This window comes from Mangifera indica, chromosome 5, assembly GCF_011075055.1.
Source record: "Mangifera indica cultivar Alphonso chromosome 5, CATAS_Mindica_2.1, whole genome shotgun sequence".
Classification (NCBI taxonomy): Eukaryota; Viridiplantae; Streptophyta; class Magnoliopsida; order Sapindales; family Anacardiaceae; genus Mangifera; species Mangifera indica.
In genome coordinates this window covers 1,634,869-1,662,191 of record NC_058141.1, presented here as the reverse complement: position 1 = coordinate 1,662,191, position 27,323 = coordinate 1,634,869, and the positions used below count along the sequence as shown (strand labels likewise).

Here is a 27,323-nt window from a genome sequence, read left to right as displayed (position 1 = left end):
AGACTTCCAAGTCTGAATTAACTCAAACTCTCTGGCACTCTAGGTTAGGTCATCCTAGTTCAAAAATTGTCACTACTATCCTCAAACTTGTGTGTCCCTCTCAAAATTTCCTTAGCAATAGTTACTTCTGCAATGCATGTCAGTTTGGTAAACTAAGGCAATCCAGTTTTCCTATGTCTCAGTCTAGAGCTTCTAAACCTCTTGAACTCATTCATACTGACCTTTGGGGACCTTCCCCAACCATGTCATCTGAGGGATATATATACTACATCCATTTTATTGATGACTATAGTAGGTTCACATGGATTTTTCCTTTGAAGTTCAAATCTGAAACTAAGACCACCTTCATGACATTTCATAAATTAGTTGAAAGACAATTCAACAGTAGAATCATGTGTGTTCAGTCTGATTAGGGAGGAGAATATAGGTCCTTAGCCCCTTATCTAGCTAGTATGGGAATTATTTTTAGACATCTTTGTCCCCACACTCATCAGCAAAATGAAAGAGCTGAAAGAAAACATAGGCAAATAGTTGAAACTGGTCTCACTTTACTAGCTCATAGTGGTATGCCACTTAAATACTGGTGGCTAGCCTTTCAAACAGCTGTGTACCTTAGTAATAGACTTCCTTCTCCTGTTCTTAATTCTCAGTCACCCTTTTAACTGTTGTTTCACAAGAATCCTAATTATCTTGCTTTCAAAGTGTTTAGGTGTGTTGCCTTTCCATATATAAGACCTTATCAGTCACATAAATTTGCCTTTCACACAGAAAAATGTGTCTTTATTGGTTATAGCCTATCTCACAAAGGATATAAATGTCTGTCTTCTTCAGGAAAAATTTACATCACTCAAAGTGTAACGTTTAATGAAACTGTTTTTCCTTTTCCACATGATCCACAGTTTAAACAAACTCACCTCTCTTCTAAAATGATTTATCTTCAATCTGAAGATAAGGGTACTACAACATATAAATTCCCTCATCCACAGATAGGTAAGACATATGGTCTTAGTTCTCCAGTAAATTGTTCTTTAGAGATAAACAGGTCAAATTCCAGTATGTCTGGTGCTGAATTATCTGCTCATGCACCTGATAATGTTCAGCAAGTCTCTGAGAACTACAATTTATCTCCTGGTACACCAATATCCCTTCAAGGTCAACCTGAGCCTACTGTTTCTAGGTCACAACCAAGCTAATCTAATTCTACCTAGCCTTAGTCTCCATTCTCAAGTGATACTCAATCTAATCCACTAGGCATTAATGTCATCAGTCAAAGTCAACAACTTGAATTTACTAGTATCAACACACATCCCATATTGACCAAAACAAAAATAAGAAAACTTCCAAAACCAAAACAGTGCAGTACCTTCAATGTTACAAGATATCTTGCTCATATGTCTCTCACTTTATCTGTTGTCAAAACTAAACCCCAAACAATTACAAAAGCCTTACTTGATTCAGACTAGAAGTAAGCAATGCAAGATGAGTATAATGCCTTAGTTGCTAACAACACCTGGACTTTAGTTCCTATGTCTGATGATATGCATGTAGTTAGGTGTAAACGGGTTTTAAAGTGAAACACAATCTAGATGGGTTTATTCAGAGGTATAAAGCCAGGTTGGTTGCAAAGGGTTTCCAACAAACACCTGGGATTGACTATTTTGAAACTTTTAGTCCTGTTGTAAAATCTACCACTATTAGAATAATTTTGAGTGTTGCTATTAGCTACAATTAGGAAATTAAACAAATTGATGTGAATAATGTCTTCTTAAATGGTGATCTTACTGAGACTGTGTTTATGAGTCAACCAGAAGGTTTTTCTGAGTGTGCTAAGAATGGTAAGCTGGTGTGCAAGTTAAATAAAGCCTTATATGGACTAAAACAAGCTCCAAGAGCTTGGTTTTAGAAGCTGAGAAATGCATTGATGGCATGGCGATTTGTTTCTTCCATCTCTGATACAAGTTTGTTTATCTATAAATCTAGTCATGTGATTGTGTATGTACTTGTGTATGTGGATGACATCTTGTTAACTGGAAATGATAGCTCTGTGATCACACAAGTCATTACTCAATTAAATCAAGCATTTGCATTAAAAGATTTGGGTGTTTTACATTTTTTCTTGGGTTTTGAAGTTTTTCGAAATCATACTGGACTAAATTTGAGTCAAACTAAGTATGCAAGAGATCTTTTGTCAAAAACAAACATGCTTGAATCAAAACCTTGCATCACTCATTTTACAACTGAAACCAAATTGTATCCTGAAGATAGTGAAAAGTTTGAACATCCATTATTGTACAGGAGTCTAATAGGAGCACTGCAGTATTTAACTTTCACTAGACCTGATATTACATATGTTGTCAACAAACTCAGTCAGTTTTTGCAAGCTCCTACTGAATTACAATGGAAAGCTTGTAAACGAGTACTAAGGTACATCAAAGGAACACTTGATTATGGTCTCTTATTTCATAATGTGTCTAATCTACAGTTAGAGTGTTATTCTGATTCTGATTAGGCTAGCAGTCTACATGATAGAAGGTCCACCACTGGTTATTATGTTTTTCTAGGTAAAAACTTAGTTCAGTGGAGTTAAAAAAAAAACATAAGGTGGTTGCCTTATCCTCCACAGAAGCTGAATATCATGCACTAACACACAGCCACTGAAATTGCTTGGTTAAAGACTTTGTTTAGTGAATTGCATTTAGAATTTCTCAAACCACCAGTCATCTGGTGTGATAATCAAAGTGCAAATGCATTTACTACAAATCCTTTTTTTCATGCACGCACGAAACACATTGAAATTGATGCACACTATATAAAAGACCAAGTTACTGCCAAAAATGTTGTGGTTCAATATGTACCTACTGAACACCAAAAGGCAGACATTTTCACCAAAGCATTATCAGCTGTTAAATTTGAGAATATTCTTAATGCTTTAAATGTATGCAGTATGAATTCTATAGGAAATTCTAGGAGCAATGGCTAATTAGCTCTGTTATCAGAATTTTTTTAAATGATACACAGATTGTTAGGTGTGCTTCTTTCATATAACTTGTTGAGTTGTGTTGTCCTGATACCAGTGTCTAAATTGTGCATAACCTATTAGCCTGTGCTTTTCTAATATTAGTATTATGTTTGTGCATAACTTGTTGATAAATTGGTTTCCTGCATTTTTGTTTGCACATCTTGTTGATAAATTTGACTCTTGGAAGTGGCTTTGTTGAGAAAAAAAAAAAAAAAGAGGTCTACTGCATGTTGATCTGGTAGTGTGAGGAAGTGATTGGCCGAATTTGGAACTCTACTAATCAGAAGGTATGAAAAGGTAGTCTTCTTAAACCTCTGAAATATAATTTTTTTCACATCATTGTTACTATGGTATCCTGACATATTGAGCTGGTGGTGACTGGCAGAATTTGAGACTTCACTAATCATAAGGTATGCAAAGGTAGTTTCTTCTTGAAATCTCAAATAACTTGAATAATCCTTGATATTACTGCCATTGATTGATTGTGAAAAAAAAGAAAGAAAAAAATAAGAAAAAAAAGAAAAAAAGAAAAGAAAAAAAAGAAGGAAAAGAAGAAAAAAAGGAGAAAAAGAGTCTGAGTCTGTCAAGCACTGCTGAATCCCATATCAATCTGGAAATTCCACTTCAAGGCACACTGCTGTAGCACTGCTGAATCTCATACCAAGCACTGTTGAATCTCATACCAAGCACTATTGAATCTCATACCAATCTGGAAATTCCACTTCAAGACACTACTGAGTAGCATTTTTCTCACGTACTTGTACTGAAAGTTACCAAGGGGTACTGTGTTTAGTGACAAGAACAACAACAATCACTCTTGCTCTTCTTAAGCTTTATTCCAGTTTTCGAATTGAGATGCACTCTGGGATAGAGAAAGAGTGCTGGTGAAAAAAATTAGACCTACAGAGAGGGTCAAGCTTAAGGGGGGATGTTAGTATATAAAGGTGTAATTGCAAGGTAATCAAACCTTGAGGGGCTGAAATGTAAGTCAGGAAATGTAGTGGGCTTAAATGCCACTTGACAATAACTAAAGCGGGAATTGGTCATCCCAACCACACGTATATAAAGTGGTGGTCACATGTAATTGTATTTTAAGCGTCTTAATAAAATTTACTCTCTCTCTCTTCTACATTCCAGAGAGTTCCTCACTCTCTCTCCCATTCATCTTCTTTCGTTCATTTTCATCGTAGAACTAGAGTTAGCTTCCTGTTACATAAATTTGTCATCATTTCACATATCCTGTCATGACCGAAGATACAGAAACAACTATTGATGAAAACAACTAATAATTATTTTAAAAATTATAATAAAGAATTTATTGTGTTTAGAATTAGTTGCAAATAATTTTAATTAAATAACTCTATCATAGATAATATATTTTATAAGAGAAGATAATACTTTTTAGTTTTTCAATCTCTATAAATTAATTTCTTCTCATCTTCGATTTAGTTAAAATATTATAAATAAGATTTGGATAGTTCTTTTATCAGTGATAAAATAACACCTAATCAAATAATAATTTATTAGTGGTTAAACTCGTTGTTAGTACATGTAATATTGTCAAAAAATTGAATAAATGTAAAAAAGTCTTGAAGATTACGGAATTGAAAACTGAAAATACTTAAATTTATGTTGAAATTCAATTTGATATTCAATGTATTGTCCATTTGGAGTGGCATATAAGGGACTCTTCCTCTCACTTTACATAACTTCAAAATTTGAGTTCTCTCTCTTTTTATTTTTATTTTCTCCCTTGGTTTTAAGAGTTTTTTAAGTTACCTTGTAGTGATTTGATTTAGTTCATTATGATCAAATAATAGCATTTCTCTTACTATTCCTCTGTCGTTATATCCTAAGAAGCATACGTTATTCAAATTTTAATGCACTTAAGTGAAGAAAGATTTGCTTTAAAGAATCTGTGTCTCACACAAACCTCAACATTCAACCTAAGTTTTTATAAATTTTCATGACCCATTTTTCATCTATCATATTGAAGGTTTTATACTGTCAAGTCTGAGATTGATATATTTAGTTTAGAAATATGTTTGTGTTTTAATTATTTTGTTTATGTATAATATATTTTCAGTTAATAGGATTAATTTTCCTTTTTTCTTTTTTAAAGTATATACATTACATAAATCAAGTCCAAATCGGTACAATCTAAGTTCATCTTCCAGAACGGAGGATGGCAGCGATCTAGACCATAAGGAACAACTCTATAACATATCAAAAATTCCCAAATCTCAATTTTCATAAGACTTGCCAAATCTAATTTAGGTTTTAATTAATATTATTAAACAAAATCTTCAAGTTGACATGAAAATAATTTCTAATTAAATATGTTAGGTTAGGTTAGCAATAATCTCAATATTGTATTTACAAATCATTTAGCAGAACAATTATGGCATCGTCATCGACGACTCTCATTGCAGACGGAGGTACGCCCAAATTTTTAGTGCATATGATTAAACAAGATTGATTATATAATACGATAACTTCTAAGATGTTAAAATATGTTTGTGAATAACAAAGTTAAAAAATAAAATCTTTATAGTATATAAATTCAAAGCAAATAATATCTCCGCAACAATAGATCATTACAAACCACATTTAATTTATTAGATTTATCTTGAATAGAGGGTTGCATAATTTAGTGCAAACTGTAAAACCAGACCGAATCACTTAAAAATTAATATTTAGTTTAGTTTTATTTGTATAATTGTTTGATTTGAGTTCATAAATTTTTTAAAAATAATCTTCAATTTGGACAATTTTCAAACCGAATCAAAAATTGTATTTTTTAAATATATATAATTATATTTGAAAGAATTTGTCATATTTATTTTGTCATGTTTTTATATGCATATTTCATATTTATTTTACATATTTATATTACATTATAAAAATCTATAATTCAATTTAAAAGTGTATAATTTTAATAAATTCAAACCATAATTTAAACTGCATTTTTTCTAGTTTAATTTAAAACTTAATATGATTTAATTTAAAAATTTTTGAAAGACGCAATTGGTTTTCTAAACTCAACTTAGTTGGTTCACGTTTGTGGGTTCGATTTAGAGAGCTGTGGGATAGGCTCAAGGGCAGAGGCCCACAGTAGTCCATGACTGTTTGCCATAAGAGGCCCAGTGTGGTATAGCTAATCAGAGGTTTCTCTTTTCTTTCTTGTTTTGCCACTACCAGCTTAAGATAATTGAGTTCAACCCGCAGCATGTAGATCTAGATATTGACATAATTTGCAAGTAATTTAGAATATTTATAATATTTATAATTTTTCAAGGCAATAAAGATTAAAGACCTCGTATTAGCTGTATTTAGCCATGTGCAATGGCCTTTTTGGTAGAATTACAAATGAGATAAACTCAATTTAAGTAGATCAAGAATTATACTCTAGTCAAGTTCGAGTTTACTATTGCTTGACTAGTTGAGCTCGCAAAACGATTCAAGTATAATATCAATAAACCTTAAAAATTTAAAAACTAACATTTACACTTTTATAATATTATACAGTAATTTGAATATAGGTCAATTGATATGTGTGTATGTATAAAAGTTATAGGTTTAACATTGTTGTTTTATGGTTAAGAAAGGTTGAGAAAAGACATGTATAAAATAACTCTATGGATGAAAACAAGCATAAATGAAAGAACAAAGGTTAGCTACCTTCTCCTTTGCAAAAGATGCTTAGTTTGATGAAGTGGAATACTAGAACATACAAATGTCTTCAAAAGTATCCACCCACCCTAAAGAGATGCGAGAGCACAAGCTTTTGAAAGGTTTAGAGAAATAGAGCTTTTTGTTTCAAATGGCAAAGCTAACTAAAATGTGATATATGGTTGATATTTATAGTTGTGAGCTAAATGTAATTATTAATTTTGTATGGCACCTCACTAAATAATCTTTAATAATTTGTTGTCATATCAATTTATTGATAATATATAGGATTTGATTCGAGCCAAGCCGAACTTCCCTAAGTTTGAGCTTGGCTTGTTTTGCATGGAGCCAAGCTCGAGCTCGTTTTAAATGTGTTCGAGCTCAGTTCATTTCAAAAAAATCAAGCTTGAGTTTGGCTCGAGCTCAAGGTCAAATTGAGCTTTGAGCTCAAATCAATATTAAAACAATGTCATTTTAATTTATATTAGTCAAATGACATTATTTTAATTCAAATTGATTAAAACAACGTCGTTTTAATGTATATTGATTAAAACAACATCGTTTTGTGTTGAATTTTTCAGGCTCACAAACTTAATAAGTTGAATAGCTCTAAAGCTTAACTTGAGATGAGCTTATTTCAGGCTTATTTGAGCAAAGTTTGAGCTCAAATAAGTTTAGTTTGAATTCAACCCTATTAATACACTTTAAGCACCCTTATTATATCACATGACATTTTAACCTTTTTAAAATGTCAAAAATAGATCTATATAACTCTTTACATGATTTTACTTTATTATCCTTAAAAAAGTGCTAGTCATTCTGAGATAATTATTTCTCTCTCATGTCTCTCAAAATTCTTAAGCTAATGGGTGTGACCTTCTAGGTTTGTTGTGAAGCCTAGCCAAGAGCCAATTTTGGATGAACCAAAAAACCATTTCAGAGACTTTTCGACCATGATAGTCATCTATCAATAGTCCATAGCCCCTAAACCACAATGAAGACATATTTCATCAAACCTATTTTTGATAGACATACCATATAGTAAAATCCCTCCATTTGTCTAATCCTAATCAAGAACGGGTTCATGACATGTCAAAACTATAATACCCAGAAAATCGTTCAAGGTTATTATTGTCCTTTGGCTTTGCATATGACAAATTATGTTGGATTACATAGTGTTTGAATGCGGGCTTGCACGGTCTTGTGGGAAGGCTACACGCCCATGTGTTTGATGGCAAGGGTAAAATAGTCTTTTTCCATTTGATATTTGATCATTGGTTAAGTATGGGTGACATGCATGCCTATGATGCACGCCAATATATGAGTAGGCACATGCCTGTGTATCGTGATTTTTAATGAAAAAACAAAAAACCTAGATGCGTTTGGTTAAGACATTTATTCATATTTTCAAAAAAATAACAAATAATGGAGAGAGTTGGGGTGCCTTTTGAGCTTAAGAGCATAGGGGCTCATCGAAGAATCATCGAAAGTCATATGAAGACTTGCTTTGGGCTACGGAGGAGAGGTAAGTAGGCAATTCCCTGTCTAATTAGCCTATACTTTTGTTGTTATGTTATGAAATTGAGATGTTACATATGTTGATGATTTTGTGTTATAGCTTGATTATATGATTTGGAATTATATTTCTATTTAGTGAATTACAATTACATGTATTATGTATATATTCGGATGCAATGGAATTGAAATCTTGAGAATGGTTTGATTAGGAGGATTTTTGCTAGTGGATTAGGCTATCATGATGATATACCGATGAATATTAGTTGATTTCGAGTTTATAATGGGTGGCTATGGAACTTTGATTAGTGGAATGTGAATTGGGCATCATTGTTAAAGATTAAAGGCATGAAGTATGTCAATTGAGTCTACACAGTTTAACGATTGATAAATCGTGATGATATGTGATTGGGTTATGAATATATGATGTTTACTTATGTCAAGAGATCATACTAATGTGCCTAAGAGTTTACTAAGTTGATTATTTTTATTGGAATGCATTGCAATGGGCAGAAGACAGTGAGTTCAGACAAAATTGTCATTCTGCAAAATTGAGACACATGCCTCTATGTTTTTGGGGAAAAATTCTCTTTGAGTTAATTGAAACCATAAGAGTTTGGAATTGAGAATAGACACACGCTCGTGTGGTTTAGGATACAGATTGTGTGTCTTGCCCCAAGGAAACACCCTCGTGTGTCTGGTTTGTATGGTCATGTGGACAAAGTAATACACCCTTATATTTGATGGATACACACCCGTGTACTTTTTAAACTAAGCCGAACTCAACCCAATCTAAAGGGAGTTTTGCGTGGTCTGACTCCCAAATCAAGAGATGGTTTAATTCAATTCGAACATGCTCTTAACTTGATTCGGGTTACATCAAGTAATTATTAAAACGATATTGGTTTACCCAATAATAGATAAAATAGTGTCAACGTTATTTTGTTAATAAGTCACAAACTTGGATGTGATACCCCTAGGCGAATCCCACATCGACAAAGCACGGAAGAGATGTTGGGTCTGTGTGTGCTCTGTCTTTGGATCCCACATTGGTTAGTGGTGGGAGAATTGAATTGGTTAAATAGTCTGTGAGCTCCTTAACTGTTAAGACGCGTTTTGGGTTGCAAAGCCCAGAAGCAAACCCATGATGGACTGTGTGTCCAAAGTGGACAATATCTTAACAGTGGGTCAGGTTATTGGACCTAGGGTGTTACAAATGATATCAAAGTAACTCCGCGTGTCCTCTTGAACGATGGTGGGGCAAACCTCAACGAGGACGCTGAGTCCCATAAGGGGGGGTGTATGTGATACCCTTAGGCGAATCCCACATCGACAAAGCACGGGAGAGATGCTGGGTCTGTGTGTGCTCTGTCTTTAGATCCCACATTGGTTAGTGGTGGGAGAATTGAATTGGTTAAATAGCTTGTGAGCTCCTTAACTGTTAAAACGCGTTTTGGGTTGCAAAGCCCATTAGCAAACTCATGATGGAATGTGTGTCCAAAGTGGACAATATCTTAACAGTGGGCCGGGTTATTGGACCTGGGGTGTTACAAATGGTATCAGAGCAACTCCGCGTGTCCTCTTGAACGATGGTGGGGCAAACCTCAGCAAGGACGCTGAGTCCCGTAATGGGGGGTGTATGTGATACCCCTAGGCAAATCCCACATCGACAAAGCACGGGAGAGATGTTGGGTCTGTGTGTGCTCTGTCTTTGGATCCCACATTGGTTAGTGGGGTATGTGATACCCCTAGGCAAATCTCACATCGACAAAGCACGGGAGAGATGCTGGGTCTGTGTGTACTCTGTCTATGGATCCCACATTGGTTAGTGGTGGGAGAATTGGATTGGTTAAATAGCCTGTGAGCTCCTTAACTGTTAAGACGCGTTTTGGGTTGCAAAGCCCAGAAGCAAACCCATGATGGACTGTGTGTCCAAAGTGGATAATATCTTAACAGTGGCCCGGGTTATTGGACCTGGGGTGTTACATTGGACCATAAATTCAAGTCATAAATTTGAACTATAAACTGAAATCAGATCAAACCAAACTATTTTTATTTGAGTTGAATTTAAACTACCCTTAATTTTAACTCTATAAACTCGAGTCAATCCGTAATTTTGTTATAAGGGAAAATTTCTTGTTTTTATTACTAAATCTCAAATTGGAATCATCTAAAATAATATCACCTTGTCACTTATTAGCGTCTGAATGTTTGTCTCGACATCTTGAACTCATTAATAGTTAGGCTCCGAGTATTCTGCAGGCCGGAAGTTACCACGTAACCAAGGTGATAGAAATGGTGAGACAGAGGCAAAGAAAAATACTTGAAGGTATCCGAAAAATGGAACCTGCACAATGCCAGAGCTGAGGTGGGTGAAGACAATAAACGAGAGCTTTATGGAGGCCAAACGACTATGTTCCACCAAGCTTTGCTGAAATTGCAAATTCTCACCCCTTTAGTTTTAAAAAATCAAATTCTTTTCTATCATCCATTCTTATTAGTAAATTATATTTAGTTTTCTCAATTTTAACTATTCTGTCATTTTATTAAAATTATAAAATTGTTATTAATATTTAGCATAAATGCAAATTATTAATATATCCTAACCAAATTAAAGGTTTATCACACAGGCTTCTACAAAAATCAAAACTTTAACTAATCTTAAAATGTTGGATAGGATATAATCTGTCGACCAAATTTTAATACACTACAAATTAATGGCCACCAAGCAAACATTCACTTCATAGGGAAAATAGTGCTCTCTCTCTCACCCTCTCCCTTACCTTTCACAAAATATAAACTTTACTAATTTGGGCAGAATCTTTTGAACTTTTCAAAACCCTAGTTTTATTATTATTAGAAGGAGAAGAAAAAGTAGTAGTAGCAATATCTTGATATCTTCCCTTTTCTCCAGCCATTTCTAAGCACATTCCAAGGAAGTTTCTATTGCTTCTTTATAGATCTCACCTTGAGATCATAAACTTTGTTTTATCAATAGGTGACACTGAGACAGGAAAATTGTATATAAATTTAGAAAAGGAGATAAAATACATTATATTATATCTACCGTTCCCTTTTAAGCTAAACCACTCACCATAACCTTTTTGGAAAAAGCAATTGAGTTTCATGGATTCACTGTTACTCACATTAATGGTTAATATATATATATATATATATATATATATATATATATATATATATATATCATAGTTATTAGTATCTTATAATAAATGATATATATCATCCAATATGATACGATAAAAATAAAAAAATGATATCCACATATGTTCAAATGTATCAAAAATTATTATAATATAGTCAACATATTATACGATATAATACATGTTATTAACATAAAGTGATGCACCTTTTTAGAGAAGTGATGACATGGTAAGAATGTAACTGAGAAATTATAAAATGTCAAAGGGTGTTTGCAATATTTTTTAAGATATGACATGATTATTATAATTAATTATTATTTTTTAAAAAGATGTATTGTTTTATATGCGATACACAATATAAAATTTTGGCTTTTGATATACAATTCGATTATTTTATACACACACTTGCAAATTTTGTGATGAAAACTAGCTAAAATTTTGCTAAACCATCATTTTGGAAATGTATATATTTAAAAAAAAAAAAATTCAACCGTATTTAAAATTTTTTTGTGAGGTAATCTTTTATAAGGGCATATTTGAAAATTCAAAAGAGTAACTAATTGCCTATTAGTAGGGGTGAATTCAAATTGATTTAATTTGGATTCAGGTCGTTGTTCGAATCGAACAAATCAAGCTTGACTGAAGAAGGATTAGTTCAACGAGCTCAACATTGATGCCTCAATGGCATCACCGCATCTAAACTTGTCTTGTTAATGATTTTTATTTTTACTTTTTTTCATGATTTTTTTTTTCTTCATCTTTAACAATTTTTCTTTTTTTTTGTGACTCTTCACTAGCTCGATCAATCGGACTTATCTCATCTCAAGTATGACTTACTAGCATTGTCGCACTAGAACTCATTTCGTCAATATTTTTTTAATTTTTTTTATAGTTCTTTTTCTTCTTCTTTGAAGATTCTCCTTTTTTTTCGACTACTATTCTGTTTTTTCAACATTAGTGTTAACCAATTCGAACAAATTAAGTTCAAATTTGAGCTAGTCATTATGTATTTAAATAGAGATCAAATTAATCCTTGTTCAGGTTGAGCTGATCTTAGTCCACCCCTAGTCATAAAGTAATTAAATTGGGTGCATGAGTACCTAAAAAGACTTGAAAACTTGTTTAACATACACAAAAACTTATAATATAGTACCAGAACTCATAACAAAAAATAATAAATTTGCGACATAAAATTTGTTACCATTAAATAAATGGTTGAAGGATACAAATTTCCAAGGTATGAGAAAGCGTGTAGGACAGGCATCCTCATTGAGAAACATGGATGCATTTAAGTCAAAAAATATATATAATAAGCTTCTGGGAATAATCAAATTAAAAATTAACTATTATATCCTCAACAGTGTTATTTGCAACTACCAGGGATCATGCATCATCAGTTTGACCCTCAGCCGTTGATCTTCTCATCTGGGCAGTGTTGTTGTTATGGTGATCTAATGGTCAAGATTCTTACACACAAAAGCTTTGGAGAAGATGAAAAATGTCTATATGGTAAATTGCTAATGTGAAAATGTGCTTCGACTTCACCTTTTTGTCTTGCTTTTAATGGATACAAGATAGTTAGATGACATTAAAAGATAAAAATAAAATAGTATTAATTTTGTTCACTTGAGTTTTTCGGTTCCAAGAGTTTCAACAATTTTCGAATACTACAAAAATTTAATAAAAAATTCTCTTAAAATTTAAAAAAAAATCAAAAATATCGAAAAACCCTAGCTGTTTGTAGCTGAAGTATTATTGAAGAATTAATTTATAATCTCTCAACTTATAAACCCAAAAGTTCAACTAATTTGAATTTAATATGTGAGTTATGCATTTCAAATTAAAATCAAAGCTTAATAAAATTTGAATTGTAAATTACAGTGATTCATAAAATAGAAAAAATAAGAGACCACATGAAATTACAATGGAGAAAATTCAGAACAAAGACAATTAGGTTGAAGGTGACAAAGCACAAAAATCTGTAAATAGGGATGGAGACTAGTAGCTAGAGAAATAAATAAATTAAAATTGACACACAATAAATCTTCTCTTTTCTATTAACATTAATATAAAGGTACATAGAGAAAAAGAAGAAGAAGAAGAAGAACAAATAAAACAAAACTACTGCGAAAGAAACAAGAGAATTAACACTAGCCCTTCATCAATTCACCATCTTCACTCTCTCTCGCACACACTTCCCCAGACATTTAACGCATTTCTGATGCATAAAGGCTAAAGCCAATGCTCTCAAAGAAAGCTGCTAAGAATATTAATATTCATAATGCATCATCATAATAACTTATACATAGCTAGTTATGAAGAGGATTGGGACCTGTGTGAATTATTCTCTTATCGTCTTCATAAATGTTGCCCTGCCCTTGAGAATTATTATTGTTGTTATTGTTGTTGTAATGACTCTCCCCTTCTGTGTCCACCATCTGGCTGCCTGAGCTAGCCGGAGGTGCACAAAACGACGAAGACTCCACCTTGAAGAAAACCCTAGTTTTTCTTGGAGGAGGCCAAATATTTTCTTGACGAAGAGCAAACAGAAACCCCAACTGAGAAAATATAAAGATGAACCACAGAAAGACAACTGTTGCATATCTTCTCTCTCTTCTTGTTCTTGTCATTTTTTAGTTTTTGTGATATCAAGACCCTAGCTAAGCCCACCACCACCGGCTCAAAAAACCCCAACTGGAATCTACTTTCTTTTACTTTTTCAGTGTAAAAACAAACTGGGAAACTCTCAGTCTCTCACTAGAGTACGAGAATGGAGAGAAAAATGAGAAAGAAAAAGGAATTTAAAAAAGAAGAAGAAGAAGCTTTTAACTTAGGATCTCTCCCTATCTTAGGGTCAAGTCACATGATCTTGACCCTTGATTCCTGGAACCTTCTTATATTTTCTTATTGATCTCTTTCTGAATCTTTGGATTTTGAACCTGCACCACCCCTTCACTCTTGCTCTGATTTGTATATTTTGCTTTTTGGCATCTGTTTCCTTGTTTTTATTTTTCTTGTTTTATACAATAATTTTTTGTTGTGGGACTGTCCAGTATTAATAGCCGCTGTCTCCGGAATGTATAATATTTGAATGAAGCTTTGGTTAAAAAATATTAAAGTTGGTATTTGTACTATGCCACCAACTTGTTTTATGAACATATTTTTACATTTTTAATGGTAAATAAGTCTCTCTGTCTTAAGAGATTTTGCCCAATCTTCTTCCATTTCTATGATTCAAACTGTCACATTTAGCTACGGCTTGACAATCTTTTGCCTCTAGCTTGCTTATTTATTTATTTATGTATTTTCTCTAAAATAAGCTAAATTAGAAATATATTATATATACCTAACTTTGAATATTTAATTGAAAACTTACATGTGTCATTATATAATTGAGTATTACTTTATTTTTAGGCCAAACGACTATTTCCCACCCAAGGTTTGATGATTTCTCAAGTTTCCACCCTTTAACTATGGAAACACCAAACCCCCACCCATGGCCGGTTAGATTTAACAAAACCTTAACGGTGGTAAATTTAATCTCATTTTCCCCCCTAAAAGTTTAAAAACTAACATTTTTTCCCTAAACTAAGTTTGAAAATATCGCATTTGCCCCCTAAGGTTTATCTCTCCAGCGCCATCACCGGCTGTCTTCCCCTCCTGACTGTTTCTCTTCCACCGACGGCCGCCCTAAACTCTTGCACTACTCATCCGATGCAGAGATAAGTCGTCTGGGAAGAGAAATCGTTTCCATTTTCTTCATCGTAGTTGGAAGATGAAGACGAAGATTAAGCTCGATCGCAGTTGGAAGATGAAGACGACGACGACTGGAAGACGAAGAACTTCGTCTTCCCCGACGAAGTTCTTCGTCTTCCACTGCTTCTCCGACTCCGATGGGGGGTTCAAATGGGAGGAAAGAGATCGCCGGAAGGAGAGGATGCTTCGGGAGGGAGAGACCGTCGACAATGGAGCCGGAGATGTCGTCGGAGATTTCAAAAAGAAACCCTAGGGTGAAACTGCGATTTTTTAAAACTTAGGCTGGGGGAAAATTTTAGTATTTAAAGTTTAAGGGGGCAGAATAGATTCTATTTAAGTTTATTTTTAATATTATAGAGAAAATGACGATTTTACCTTTGCCACCGTTAGAGTTTTGTTAAATCTAACCGGCTATGGGTGGGTGTTTGGTGTTTCCATAGTTAAAGCGTGGAAACTTGAGAAAACATCAAACCTTAGGTGGGAAATAGTTATTTGGCCTTATTTTTAATTAAAATCACCCAAATATGTGTGACACATTATCTAGGTACCAATTGGGTACCAGTAAAACTAAGTATACATAGTTTTACTAGCTAATTTATACATTTGTTCACCAACTGTTATATGTTATCTTCTAGCCCACATAATTTCTATTTTAGACTTACCTTTGCACGAGTCCAAATTATTATGACCAACGACCAGACACATAATTTGAACATGACTCACATATAAGTGTTATGTTGTGTCATATTCGGATTGTTTTGTTTCATGTTTAGGTCATATCAAAGTGGAAAAATTGCAAAACATGTCATTTCTAGTCAAACGAGTTTTGTTTTGATATAATACAACTCGTTTTTTAATCAGGTCAATTTGAGTCGTATCCTATCAATTTGTTCATAAATTGAGTTGAGTCTGTATTAAGTATTTTCAACATAATTCTAATTTATATCAGGTTTAAATAGATGGTCTTTTTATCTGAAACCTGAAATGGCATGATCCAAAGACACAAATTGTCAAATCTAATGCTTATTAATTATTTCGATAGGATGGATTTGAATAGTTGTTATGAATTGGAGGGGAGTGATATGAGATCTCACATTGAATTCATACAAAGGAGATGAGATGTTGACTGGTGCTTCAACCTGACATTTCAACTTCAAATGGGAAGAAAAATAACAGCTAATTCGATTAAACCATGTCCTTTTGTTTTTGCAAATGTGCAAGCCCCATGCCCCCATGCATTGTCATAAATCAATCTACTCTAAAACTATGTCAATATGGATGGATTAGAGCCTGCTTGGGTTTGAATACATGTTTGGCTTGAATAAGCTGAATTCGAGTTAAATCCGAATTGAATCCGAATATACTCAATTTGAGATTAACTTGAATATAAAAGATTCAACACAAAATCAGTTCAAGCTAGATTGATGAGTTGAAGCTAAAACTAAACTCAAAAAATAATGTAACTTTGGATGTGATTCTAGTTGACTATTGAACTCAAATGTTTGACTCAATTCAAACTAAGCTCATTCATTCTAATATCAAATTCAAACTCAAACAATTTAGATTGAATCCAACTTAGGAGGTTGTTATATAAACTCCATTTTTCTAGGCCAAACTGATGGGAGTGGTTGGAAGCAACTTTAAAAATGCATATTTTCACATATAAAAAATTAATTGCAAATTTGTAATATATTGGTCAATAAACAAAGTTTAATAATATGCGACAAACCCATTAATGTGGTTATTCAAACTAGGTTGAGCCCAATTAAAGGTTATTGTGAGATTTGTAAGATCTATTTTGTTTAAACTAAATAAAATAAATCAATTTTAATTTCATAAGATCTACGCATAGAATATAAAATGTTAAGTTAAATTATTTAGGATTGTAAAGAAACATCGATTGTCATGCAATGTAAATCCATGAAACTATTGATATTACCTGTCGACATGACTTAATCTTCTTTTTTAGAAACTTCTCTGAGTGATAGCTTACAATGGGGTAAATTATAATACGGTTATCATGTATCAGGTTTTAAAATAAAGATCTAGTTAATATATAATAGGTTAATTGACCCTCATTAATGTCCAATAAGCCTCAAGACTCACACTATTGTTGTTCACTTTGGTTTATCTTCATTAATCACTCAAATCTATTTGCAAACTAGCATTAGACTATCAAATTATCCGGCTTTATTAAACAAAAAACATAATTAATGTTAATCTACATTAGACAATTTCCAACAAGATTGACTCAAATTTAAAAGAGTCAATTTGAAATTAATAAATTGAGACTCCAATAAGAGGGATTTTATCTTGTATGAATAAAAAATAGTTCAACTTAAATTTATCAAGTCAAAGTTAAAGGTAGCACAATTTGATCCTTAAATTTAAAGTTCGAAGCTCAATTGGAGTTTATGCTTCGAATTTGTAGCTTGAGATTGTATCTCATTGAGAAAATGACATTGTTTTACCTAATAATAAACAAAACGATATCGTTTTAACAATTATTTGACATAACATTGAGTCACAAGCTAAGCTCAAATTAAATCAAGTTATTTAGCCAATTCATGAACCAAACCGAACTGAAATCCCTCTAACTCAAATTTGAATAAGTTTCAAAAGTGAGTGAACCCTTCTAGCTGAAACTCAGTTCAAGTTTAGCATAGATAAATTTGGTTCGAGCCGAATTGAGCTAAGTTGACTTTTGAGACTAAACTAGCATAATTTGAGTCCAATCCAAATCCTATTTAACATCATTTGCGATTACATAAATATATAATAGTTGTTTCAATGTTGAATCGTTCGTGTATTTAAGATTGCAAATGAGTTGAACTACTCGTGAGCTACTTGCGTTCAACTCTCAAGCCTAGCTTGAGTTTGTTATTGGTTGATTTGGTGAACTTGCAAGTGCATAGCTCTATGCAAGCAAAATTTCAATAAATCTTTAATAGTTTCAAATCTTTTATTTTCACCCTGGAAATTTTACTAACTTTGAATATGAATGATGATTGATAAAAATATAAATTATGAGATTTAATTGTAACAATTCAAAAGTTAAGACTTTAGAGGATTAAATGTAATTTTTTTAGTTGAACTCCAATTAGTCGTTCTTGTCTCAAACTCAAGTTGAGAACTTACCAACTCGACGAACTTGAACTCTGCCTTAATGCTATCAAACCAAACTCGAGTTAAATACTATTTGGCTTGACTACACCCCCCACATGTACTAGATCATACTAGATAAATCCTAAGGGGGCATTTGGTTCCTGGTTTTTAAAATTACCTTGGTAATCTATCTTTTATTCATTTGTTTGGTTTGTCAGTAATAAAATATTACAGTAATTTTCTATTACCAATGCTGACGTGACAGGTAATATAAGTGGTAATCTGATTACCACCTTCACCTTAGGTATTTAAATATTACCAAGGTAATCTTGATTTTATTATAATTATATTATTATTTATTATTTTTTTAGACAAAAATAAATTGATTTTTAATTAATATGATAAATAATATAAAAAATATTTAAAAATAATTATATTCTAGGGCATTTAAGTAAAATAATTTATTAGTAATATTTTATTATCTTTAACCAAACATAATAATTATTTATACCTACAAAATTTTATCAAACATAGTAATCATTTATACCTAGTAATATTCTAAGTAATCTATCTTCAAGGTAATATTTTTATTTTGGTAATAAAATATTACTCAAACCAAACGCTCCCTAATGTTGTACAAAGTCTAATAGAAGAGATTCAATGGAAATATTTTCAAGTGCATTTTAGTTAATAGAGGTTAGTTATAATTTATTTTATTTAAAATATTTTGTTTTTTTTTCAGGAATTTATGTAATATCTATCAAAAACTTGTTATATGTACATTAATAATTGCAAAATAAAATAAATAATTGAATTAACTTTTAAAAAAAAATCAAATTTATCAAGTGCATTATGAGTTTCGCAATAAGATTGGGCGAAAACTTGTATATACTTTGGGCCCAAATTCGAATGAAGGCTTCAGGTTCTGGATCACTTGAAGCCCATAAAATGGATAGTTAGGCTGAAACTTTCTGGGTCAGAAAAACAATTCTGCATGATGTTGGGCCCAATTTATATTACCACCTTTCAAACGGAAAATAAAAATAACAAAATCATACAAATTTAAAAAAAGAATTTCAAAACATATATCGGCATATTCTAATTTTTTTTTTTCAAAAGTAATGTGACATTTTATTTGGCATTACAAAATAATGATTCAAAAATGATGTAGCTATTCCAAATAAAGTAATATTATATGTACTAACAATAGATACAATATACAAACACTAATATATCATTATATGATTAGATGTAATTTTATATTTAATTAAAAATTACTTAATCACATATAATAACACGTTAGCTTTATAGTCATGTTTATACTCACTATTACTTTCTAGATAGAGATAATAACACATAAAAGTGTTAAACTATGATGTTTTTTTTTTTCAATAAGGGATTGAACTTTGTTTTTTTCTTATTGAATAAACTGAACTTTTCAATTTTTTATTGCATAAACTAAACTTATATTTTGTCATATAAAAATGAATTTAACCTCTAACATCATTAAAAATTAATAATATAGATTTTTTGTTTTAATTCATAAATGATAATCCAAATATTTCTTAGTTGACCAAACTTTGTTTTTCCTATTAAAGAAATTGAACTTTTAAATTTTCTTATTGAATAAACCAAACATATATTCTACTAATATCTAAATGTGCATATATCCTTTCAACAACTTTGCAATTGTGTATCATATCTATTTAGAATTTCAATTATTATGATGTTTATTGATGTTAAAACCTTACTTCCTTTTATTTTTTAAATGTATTTTATTCATTTAAATTATTTTAATTAGATTGATTTTGTTGGGTTTTTGGGTTCCTTCCTATGTGGAGAAATCCAAATTTATTTAATAAAAAAACTCGATGCACTATATTCATATATTAGAATGATCTTGTTCACTCAATTTTACTATTAAATCGCTCTGATATTTGGACTGCTAGTAGAAGACTCATCATTCTTTATTATGAATCGTGGAGATCATGTTTTGATTTTCAAGTAAGTCGTTTTCTATGTTGGAACATGACTAGTTGTATTGTACAGTTCAATTTAGATAACTTTTAGAAAATGTCTCTTTCTCTTCCATCTACCGTTAGATTGTTCTCAAATTTTGATAGTATTTTAGGCACATCTAATGCTATATTTTGGATAGTGAAAATATTTTTTATGCTCGTAACATAAGATATAAGCTTTCGAGTTTGTTGTGATATTTATTATTTTTTTGTAGTTGTGTTATTATTATTACTATTATTTTTTGCTTTGTTATTTTGGAGAGTTGTGTACTCACTCATAGGTTGAAAACAACATACTATTATTTTGGATATAGTGGATTAGTTTATTTGTGTAAGGTCTCATGGTTTTACTCTTCATATTGAAGAGATTCTCATGTTAAATTATGGTGTTTTTTTAATTATATTTGTTTTTTATTGTTTGGTATGATAAAATCATCTTTTAGTTGATTGTTTGTTGTCATATATTTCAATCAAGAAGGGGATATTTTGATTTAAGTCTTAGTAGTTTAATTGTTTTCTTCCCAACAAGTGGTATCAGAGTTTTGGTTTCTACTGTGATTCATTAACTTGATTGAATGATGTAGTTGAACTTCAACAAGATGATTTGTTTGAATGATACCAATTATCATTTATGAAAAAATAAAATGAAAGATCTTTTGTTTGTGAAGATGTTGCATCTTCTAGTATTTGCTTCTGAGAAGCCTAAGTCAAAAAGTGATTTAGAGTGGGCATTTGAGCATGAACAAGTGTGTAGTTTCATTAGGCAACATGTTGATGATAATGTTTACAATCACATTTGCAATGAAACACATGCTCGTTCTTTATGGAATAAACTTGACTCATTGTATCCTTCAAAATCAAGTAACAACAAGTTATTCTTTCTTAGGAAGATGATGCAATTAAAATATAGTGAAGGACCCTTGTGGCAGATTACTTGAATGAGTTTCAACGAATCATTGATCAATTATCTACTGTGAATATTAAATTTGATGATGAAGTTCTTAGGTTGTGGCTACTTATGACTTTTTTTGAATAATTGGGAAATTTTTCGTGTCTCACTTACCAATTTAGCTTTAAGTGGGGTTGTTTCCATGGAATTTGTCGAGGGTGCTATTTTAAATGAAGAGGTGAGAAGAAAGTCTCAAGGTTCATTATTGTAGTCAGATGTTCTGGTTTCCAAAAATAGAGAGAGAAACAAACAAAAGATTAGCTTTTAGAGAAAAAAGTCAAAGCAAGTCAAGATCAAACTACAAGAACCTTGAATGTCATCATTAGGGCAAAAAGGGACATATCAAGAAATTTCGCTATAAGTGAAAAAGAAAGAACAAAGGCAAAAAAGGTGATGTAAGGAATAAAGGCAAGAAAAAAATAATGTAGAGAATAATGACTGCTACTGTTGGGTTTGATGATCTAATTATTGTTTATGTGAGAATGTGGTTAATGTTACTTCCCAAAAGACTACTTAGATGATAAACAGTGGTACTTCTTTTCATGTTACATCTCGAAAGGAATTCTTCACATCTTATACTTTCAGTGACTTTGGCATTTTAAAGATGGGGCAATGACAGTCAAGCATATGTTGTTGGTATATGAGATATTTGCTTAGAAACAACATTAGGACATGGTTGATACTTAGGCATGTGCAATATGTACCTGAGATCCATTTGAATTTAATTTCGATTAGTAAGCTTAATGATGATTGTCATTACAACACCTTATGAAAGTTTACCAAAGATTCTCTTATATGGCTTGGGGTAAGAAATCTTCTAGTTTACACTTGATGCAAGCTTTTATTGCTAAAGGCATAGTGAATGTGATAGAAGATAAAAATTTGTCAAGATTATGACATTGGAAACTTAGTCACATGAGAGCAAAAGGGTTTGATTGTTTAACAAAGAAGAATCTACTACCTAGAGTGAAAAGTCCCAAGTTGGATAGGTGTGCACATTGTTTAGCTGAGAAACATAAAAAGGTCTTATTCAAGAGTCATTCACCCTCTAGGAAATCTAATTTGTTTAAGCTAATACATTCAAATGTTTGTAATCTATTAAAGGAAAAGTCACATAGTAGTGCATTGTATTTTGTCACCTTCATTGATGATTGTTAGAGACAGGTATATGTTTATGCTTTGAAGACAAAAAACCAGGTATTTGATGTGTTCAAACAGTTTCAAGCATCAGCAAAAAGGTAGACAGAAAAGGAACTAAATACATCCAATCTAATAATGACAGTGAATATGGGGGTCTATTTGATAAGCATTATCGATTACATGGTGTCAAATATAAGAAGACACCTCCTAAAACTCTTTAGTTGAATGGCAACACATAAAGGATGAATAGGACATTGATTAAGAGGGTCAGATGTTTACTTTCAAAGGCCAAATTACCATAACCTTTTTGAGGTGAAGCTTTGAATACAGTTGCACATGTGATCAATCTATCTTCTACTGTTTCTTCGAATGGTGATATCCCTAATAGAGTTTGGCTTGGTCATTTCTTATGACCATTTGCATGTTTTTGGTTGCAGGGCATTCATGCACAATCTAAAAGATGAAAGGTCAAAGCTAGATGCTAAGACTCGTCAACGCATCATTCTTGGTTATGGTCAAGATCAATTTGGGTATCAATTATATGATCTAGTTAAGAAAAAGCTTGTTAGAAGCAGAGATACAATTTTTATTAAGGATCAGACTATTGAAGATATTGAGAATGTAAACAATATAGTTCCTCAAGGCAGTGACAACCTAGTTTTCTTTATAATGATTTGGAAGAAAACATTTACATGGAGCAGCCTAAAGGTTTTCAAGCATTAGGAAAAGTAAACTATATCAACAAGTTGAAAAAATGTTTGCATGGCTTAAAGCAAGCACTGAGACAATGGTATAAGAATTTTGATTCTATTATAGGGGAGCAAGGCTTTATGAAAACTACTTGTGATCATTGTGTCTTTGTGCAAAAGTTTTTTTATAATGATTTTATCATTTTTTTTTTATATGTTGATGACATGCTAATTGTTGGTTGAATTGCTTCTCGTATTGATAAATGCATGAATTAAGTAAGTCTTTTACCATGAAAGACTTGGGGCTAGCAAAACAAATTCTTGGAATGCAAATAATTCATAATAGGAAAAGTAAGAAGTTGTAGCTATCATAAGAGAAGTATATTGAGAAAATACTTCAGGGATTCAACATAGGCAAGTTGAAGCCAATAAACACTACTTTTGCTACTCATTTTAGGTTGAATACTACTCAGAGTCCTTCCACAAAGAAAAAAAAGATTTATAAAGTTCTTTATACTTCAATAGTTGGTAGTTTGATGTATGCGATGGTTTGTACACGTCTAGATATAGCTTATGTTATTGGTATAGTAAGTCAATTCCTCTCTAATCCTTATAATGAGCATTAAATGTAGTGAAATAGATCATGAGATATCTCTTATTCACATCTGATTTGAAGTTTTGCTTGGGAGTAAGAAGTTTGTTCTTGATGGGTATACATATTCAGATATGACAAAGGATATTGATTCTAGGAAGTCTATTTTTGGTTATTTGATTACTTTCATAGGTAAAGCAATATCTTAGCAATCCAGATTGTAGAAGTGTGTTGCATTGTTTGTTACTGAGTCAGAATTTATCATTATAACTGAAGTGTATAAAGAGATGCTATAGATGCAAAGACTCATGCAAGAGCTTGGCTTCACGCATTGCTTTATGACAACCAAAGCGTTATTCATCTTGGAAAGAATTCCATTTTTCATGCAAAATTGAAACACATCGATGTAAGGTATCATTGGATACATAGTGTCCTTAATGATAAGTTGATTGAACTTGAGAAAATTCGGATTGATGATAATGGTTCTAACATGTTGACAAAGTTATTACCAAAAGGAAAGTTTAAGACTTGTCACGTGATCATTAGATTGGCATCTTCCTCCATATAGTTGAGAGGGGGAGAATTATTGGGCTTTTGGATCATTTTCTATGTAAAGAAACCAAAATTTATTTAATTAAAAAGTCCAACTCACTATATTCATAAATTAGGGCAAATAATAGTCAATATATACATAAAAGAGAGAAGAAGAGAAAAACGCCGTTTCGGTTTTTCAGTGCACGTCCATGGTAGATTTTCTTGTTCTCTCAATTTTACTATTGGATTGCTCTAATGTTTGGTCTATTGGTGGAAGACTCATTGTTCTTCATTATAAATGGTGAGATCACATTTTATTTTTTAAGTAAGCAATTATTTGCGCTAGAATATGATTGGTTGTATTGTTCAGTTCTATTTAGACGACTTTTGGAAAAGTCTCTTTCTCTTTCATCTACCATTAGATAACTCTCAATTTCACTAGTTTTGACTCTCGTAACATGAGATATAGATTTTCAAGTTTGTTGTGATATTCTTTATTTTTCTAAAATTGTGTTATTATTATTATTATTATCATTTTAATTATTATTTTGCTTTGTTGTTTTAGAGAGTTTTGTACTTATTCGTAGGTTTAAAATAATGTACTATTGTTTTATTTGGGCAAGATCCTGTGATTTTACTTTTTACATTGAAAAAGTTTCCATTTAAATTATAGTGTTTTTTTTTTTTTTTACTATATTTACTTTTAATTGTTTGGTGTGATAGAATTATATTTTAGTTGATTCTTTGTTGTCACATGGTTCAATCAAGAAGTGGTGATTTTGACTTAAGTTTTGTTAGTTTAATTGTTTTCTTTTCAACAAATTTTTTTATTGAAATCTAAATAAATTATATTTTTCTGTTATCCGTGAGGTTTTTCGCTAAGGCCAAATAATTAAGAAAAACTTCAAACTTTTTAACTTAAAAAATCTCTATTATAAATAACAAATTAATTCCAATTGGATTTTGCTCATCCTTGTAAATTTTGTTTATTGTTTTGGTATAAATAAACTTGGGAAAAAAGTACAATTTGATGTTTTTTGTGGGCTGCAAATGTTCACATCAAAACAAAAATTGTTCATGTCACCATACCAAAATAACCAGGCCAATGTTTTAATGGAAAAACTACCATATCATTCATATTTAACATTGTTTGAAACTAAGCAATTGTTTGTTACCTTTAAAAAAAAAAAATTCTGAAAGTTTACTCTTTTTAATGGAAAAATTCAAAAGTTTGATCTCTTTATCAATAATAAAATCAATAAGTTGGACATCATCAATAAAAAGAAAGAAAGTTTGGTCCCTATATTATCATTAGAAAAATATAATAATTTGATATCTCAAATTATAATATTACTCGTAAAATTCTTTTGCATTAATTTTGGTAAAATGTAAGTTAATTTTGCTTTGTAATTTTTTAATACTTAATATCTTACTCGAGTTCATGACATCTAACTTGAGCTTGAGTTTAGGCTCATTCAATCAAAGTTGAGTCAAGTCTAGGGCTAGTTCAAGTTTGAAATGAGTTAATATGTAATTTGAGCTTGAGTCCAAACTCATTCAAGTTAATATATAATATCATTGAAAGATTACTAACAAGGTAAACAATACTATTATTGTGAAGAATAATAGCACTGATATAATAAAATTATCTTCAAACAAACAAATTAAAAAATTAATCTCAATTTAAACTACTGAGTTAAAACTCTAATTTGAGATTGATTTATATGAATAGAGTCATGGATTCGAGTGGTTCCAGCTTGGGCAGAATAAAGAGAAGTGCTGGTAACAGTTTTTGCATGAAAACAAAAATACGTTTGCCTGCTTTCTATGTCTTCACTTCTCCCAGAATTCCAAGCTTTGCTTGCTGCAGTCCCTTTTGCCTTTTTCTCTCTTTGTCTTATACTCGTCTCTTAGAATTCTGATTCTCATTGTTCTTCATATAACAGCCTGGTCAACTTCTCTCTCTCTCAATCTGCAGTCATCCCTTCTCTTTATTTTCTCTCTTCTTCAACATTTTTCCTTTTTAACTGAAGCTATCAGTATTACTGTTACTATTTAAGTTCACTACTCTGAATGGCCTCCACTCATAATGCAAACTTCAAGCTTCACCTTGATATTACTGCTCATGCTGATGATGATAATGATTCTTTTAATTATACTACAGATATGAAAAATCCAAATCCTAACCCTACTTCTGTTTCTTCTTCAACTCCTCCACTTTTCTGCAGCTTCTTTCACTCTTCAACCAATCTCCCGCCCTTCAACCACCATCTGGGTATGTTTCTTTTTCCTCTATTTTCACTTTTCTTTTCTATAAATTCTGCAGTTTTTTATCTTTTGGCTTTGTTTTGTTTTATTTTGGCTTGCCCTAGGCGTTAATGTTAATGCAAGTCATGAGGAAAGTAGGACGGAAAATATGGAGCAACCATTGGGGAGTTCACGGTGGAACCCGACGCCGGAGCAGCTTCTTGCTTTAGAAGAAATGTATCGACGTGGAATGCGAACGCCAAGCGCTGAACAAATCCAACTCATCGCCGGTCAGCTCCGGAGGTTCGGTAAGATCGAAGGGAAGAACGTTTTCTACTGGTTTCAAAACCACAAAGCAAGAGAACGTCAGAAGCGCCGCCGTGAGTCCCTCGAAACGCAGGAAGAAAAACACCACCACCATGAAACTACTGATCCGGAGAAGAAAGAATCAGGTACCCAAAATGAAAAAAAGACACAGTTTTAATGCAAATTTTCGTTCATTGATGTTTTTGGAGGAATCTTTGACGTGAAAGCCGTATATTTTGTTTGGTTATGAATAGGGATGAGAAAAGGTACAATTTATGATGTTGAACATACAAAGAATTGGGCATCTTCTTCTTCAAACTGGAGAAAACAGTCAGAGGTTTGTACACATTTCTGAAAAAATATACTAAATTTTGTCTTTCTTTGTAATGGTACTATTTCTACACTTATTATTCCAATAATTAGGCAAATTTTATTGAGATCATACCCAAAAGCAAAAATTAGGAACCCCTTTAAAATTATATGTAAATTAATTAATCCTATAATATTATTATATAATTAGATATTATATAATTATAAGCAACTATTAATATATAAATTAATAGTAAAGAAATTTAATTAAAAGTAAAGTTGGTTTTGAGTCCAGCTAACTTGAGATTATT

At 31.7% G+C, this 27,323-nt stretch overlaps 1 protein-coding gene across 1 annotated transcript; it reads left to right on the top strand.

The window, feature by feature from the left end:
* Nucleotides 1-26,223: 26,223 nt before the first annotated feature.
* LOC123217640 (WUSCHEL-related homeobox 6-like) lies at nucleotides 26,224-26,881 on the top strand. The gene is made up of 2 exons (XM_044638730.1): nucleotides 26,224-26,425; nucleotides 26,523-26,881. Exons 1-2 carry the CDS (start codon nucleotides 26,224-26,226, stop codon nucleotides 26,879-26,881), a joined length of 561 nt encoding a protein of 186 aa, XP_044494665.1.
* The last annotated feature ends 442 nt before the right edge of the window (nucleotides 26,882-27,323 follow it).

Excerpts from the sequence above, each read along its gene's own strand:
- LOC123217640 (XM_044638730.1), top strand. The coding sequence starts at position 26,224 with ATGGCCTCCACTCATAATGCAAACTTCAAGCTTCACCTTGATATTACT. Across the intron at positions 26,426-26,522 it reads GCCCTTCAACCACCATCTGG|GCGTTAATGTTAATGCAAGT; the intron begins GTATGTTTCTTT and ends GGCTTGCCCTAG.